General features: G+C 33.7%; 1 protein-coding gene across 1 annotated transcript; it reads right to left on the bottom strand.

The window, feature by feature from the left end:
• Nucleotides 1-746: 746 nt before the first annotated feature.
• Nucleotides 747-1,758, bottom strand: LOC145575287 (uncharacterized). The gene is made up of 2 exons (XM_081633174.1): nt 1,304-1,758; nt 747-966 (listed from the first exon to the last, which is right to left on the bottom strand). Exons 1-2 carry the CDS (start codon nt 1,756-1,758, stop codon nt 747-749), a joined length of 675 nt encoding a protein of 224 aa, XP_081489300.1.
• Between the last annotated feature and the right edge of the window lie 579 nt (nt 1,759-2,337).

Here is a 2,337-nt window from a genome sequence, read left to right as displayed (position 1 = left end):
GTGCATGTTGAATGAGTTTAGTAAAATGTATGCATAAATGTTGTATCTCATGGTGCAAGGATTATAACATCATAAACTATCCTAGTTGATGACTTGATGATGAAAGTATTTTCGTTACTTAGGCACAGAGGCTAAGCTCTTCATGAGTGATCTTGATATGACAAGGCATGCTTCAACATCGTGTTAAGATTTCATGACAAAGGGTTCCTAAAGGAAGGTTTATTTGGTCATGTATCTATGATGTGTGTGAAAGTGACACTGTGTCTAAGCTGCAAAGGCTAAGGGTGTGGAAAATATATTGAAAAGAGTCAAATAATGGTGACTCTTAGGCTGGGTAGGCTAATGATGTAAGGATCAAGCCTCCAAGTCTAGCTCTACAAGGATAGGGATAAGCATTGGAGATCCCTTGATATAATCATGATGAATATGAATGCATATTTATTACGGCCGCACCCCGATGTGAGGTTACCTACGTATCCGTTAGGAATCAGGCCGAACGTAGCTCTATCCGAACCTCGCATAAGTGTGTGTATAGCTCAAGGAGGTCTTTTAAGGGTTGTAACGCGGTTAGGCTAAAGGTTGAAGAAGGGGATAAACAACACCGTCTCGGACTTTTTTGGGGCCCGGTGCGAAATATAAAATTGGGGGCCCTAAACAATGTAGATTTAATTCATAAATAATATATCGCCAATATTATATAAATTTCATATTAAAAAAGTTCACCAAAATTATGAATTACACGAGAATCATTTAAAAAATCTTGTTCTTCGAGCATTTTTGGAAGCAAATTCATCAATCAAATCCTCACATTCTATATTATCTAATAACTCATTCTCAATTGCCACCATAGCTAGTCCATTGAGCCTATCTTGAGACATAGAATTACGCAAATAAGTTTTGATCAACTTCAACTTTGAAAAGCTTCTTTCAGCCCTTGCTACAGTCATGAGGATGGTCAATAATATCCTGTAAGCAATTATAGCATTGGGAAAACAATCAACACGTTTTATAAGTTTTAATATATCAAGTGCCCATAACTTTTCATTAGGAAAAAATTGTTTAAGCAACTTCAACTCCACATATAAGTCACTCTCATTTATATCACATTTATCACTATTCTTAAGTGCTTATGCCAAACAATAACAAGAAGATTTTAAGCTCAAATCTTCTAATGAATTCAACTTGTCAGAACAAAACAGAAAACCAAACAAAGTTTCATATTGTTCGTATTGTTCAAACCTCCTATCAAGAGATACAATAGCTTGATCAATGATGCAATTAAAAAAAATTAATTCTAAAAGACTCCTCTGCAGATTGTACAACATCATCTTCTAAACTCTCATCAAATTGTTTTTTTCTTTTAATTTGACGCTTTTGAGGAAATGTTGGATCAACATCCATATCAATTGCAATTTCCTTAGAAAATTCAAGAGCATTAGAAAAACCATTTTCTCTATACTCTTTAAAAAATGCTATCAACTTCTTCACATTTTCAATGGCAACACCAACAAGCATGGCTTTTGATTGCAACTTTTTGCTAAATGAATTTACAGTGCATAACAATTCATACCAAATAACAATAGCAACTATAAACTCAAAATCACCAAGCTCATTATTAGCTAAAGATTTAGCTTCACTTTGAATAGATAAATCATTGTAATTTTCGGAAACTTCAAGCAAAGCTTCTCTAAAATCCGAAATTTGCAATCTTATTGCTTTCACACTCTCAACACGACTCTTCCAACGAGTAGAAGACATTGATTTAGGAGTATACTCTTTCACATTCTTTTGTAAAATCTCCCATCTCTTTGTTGATTTAGCAAATATGGTGTAAATTCGTTGTATTATACCAAAAAAGTCCCTAGCTTTTCTAGAATTAGTGGTCATATCACACAACATCAAATTAAGGCTATGGGCACCACAAGGAGTGTAAAACGCTCTAGGATTGATATCTAAGAGTTTTCTTTGCACTCCTTGCTTTTTTTTCCTTTCATATTTGATCCATTATCATAACTTTGACCACGCACATCATCTACATTAAGATCAAGAACCTTCAGCTCATTTAATAAAACATCAAAAAGTCCCTGTCCAGTGGTGTCATTTGCATTCAAAAATCCTAAAAAGGACTCCTCTATGCTAACACAATTAGAAGAAACATCCACATATCTTAAAATTATAGACATTTTCTCTTGGTGGCTAATGTCAGGAGTACAATCAAGTATAATAGAAAAATATTTAGCCTCTTTTATTTTCATAACAATTTTAAACTTAATAACATTTGCAAGCAAAAGAATCAGCTCATTTTGAATGTTGTGGCCAAGGTAATGAATATGAATC

This window comes from Chenopodium album, chromosome 13 (genome assembly GCF_948465745.1).
Source record: "Chenopodium album chromosome 13, dcCheAlbu1.1, whole genome shotgun sequence".
NCBI lineage: Eukaryota > Viridiplantae > Streptophyta > Magnoliopsida > Caryophyllales > Amaranthaceae > Chenopodium > Chenopodium album.
Note: the sequence above shows the minus strand (reverse complement) of the source record. Positions and strands in the feature narration are given on the sequence as shown.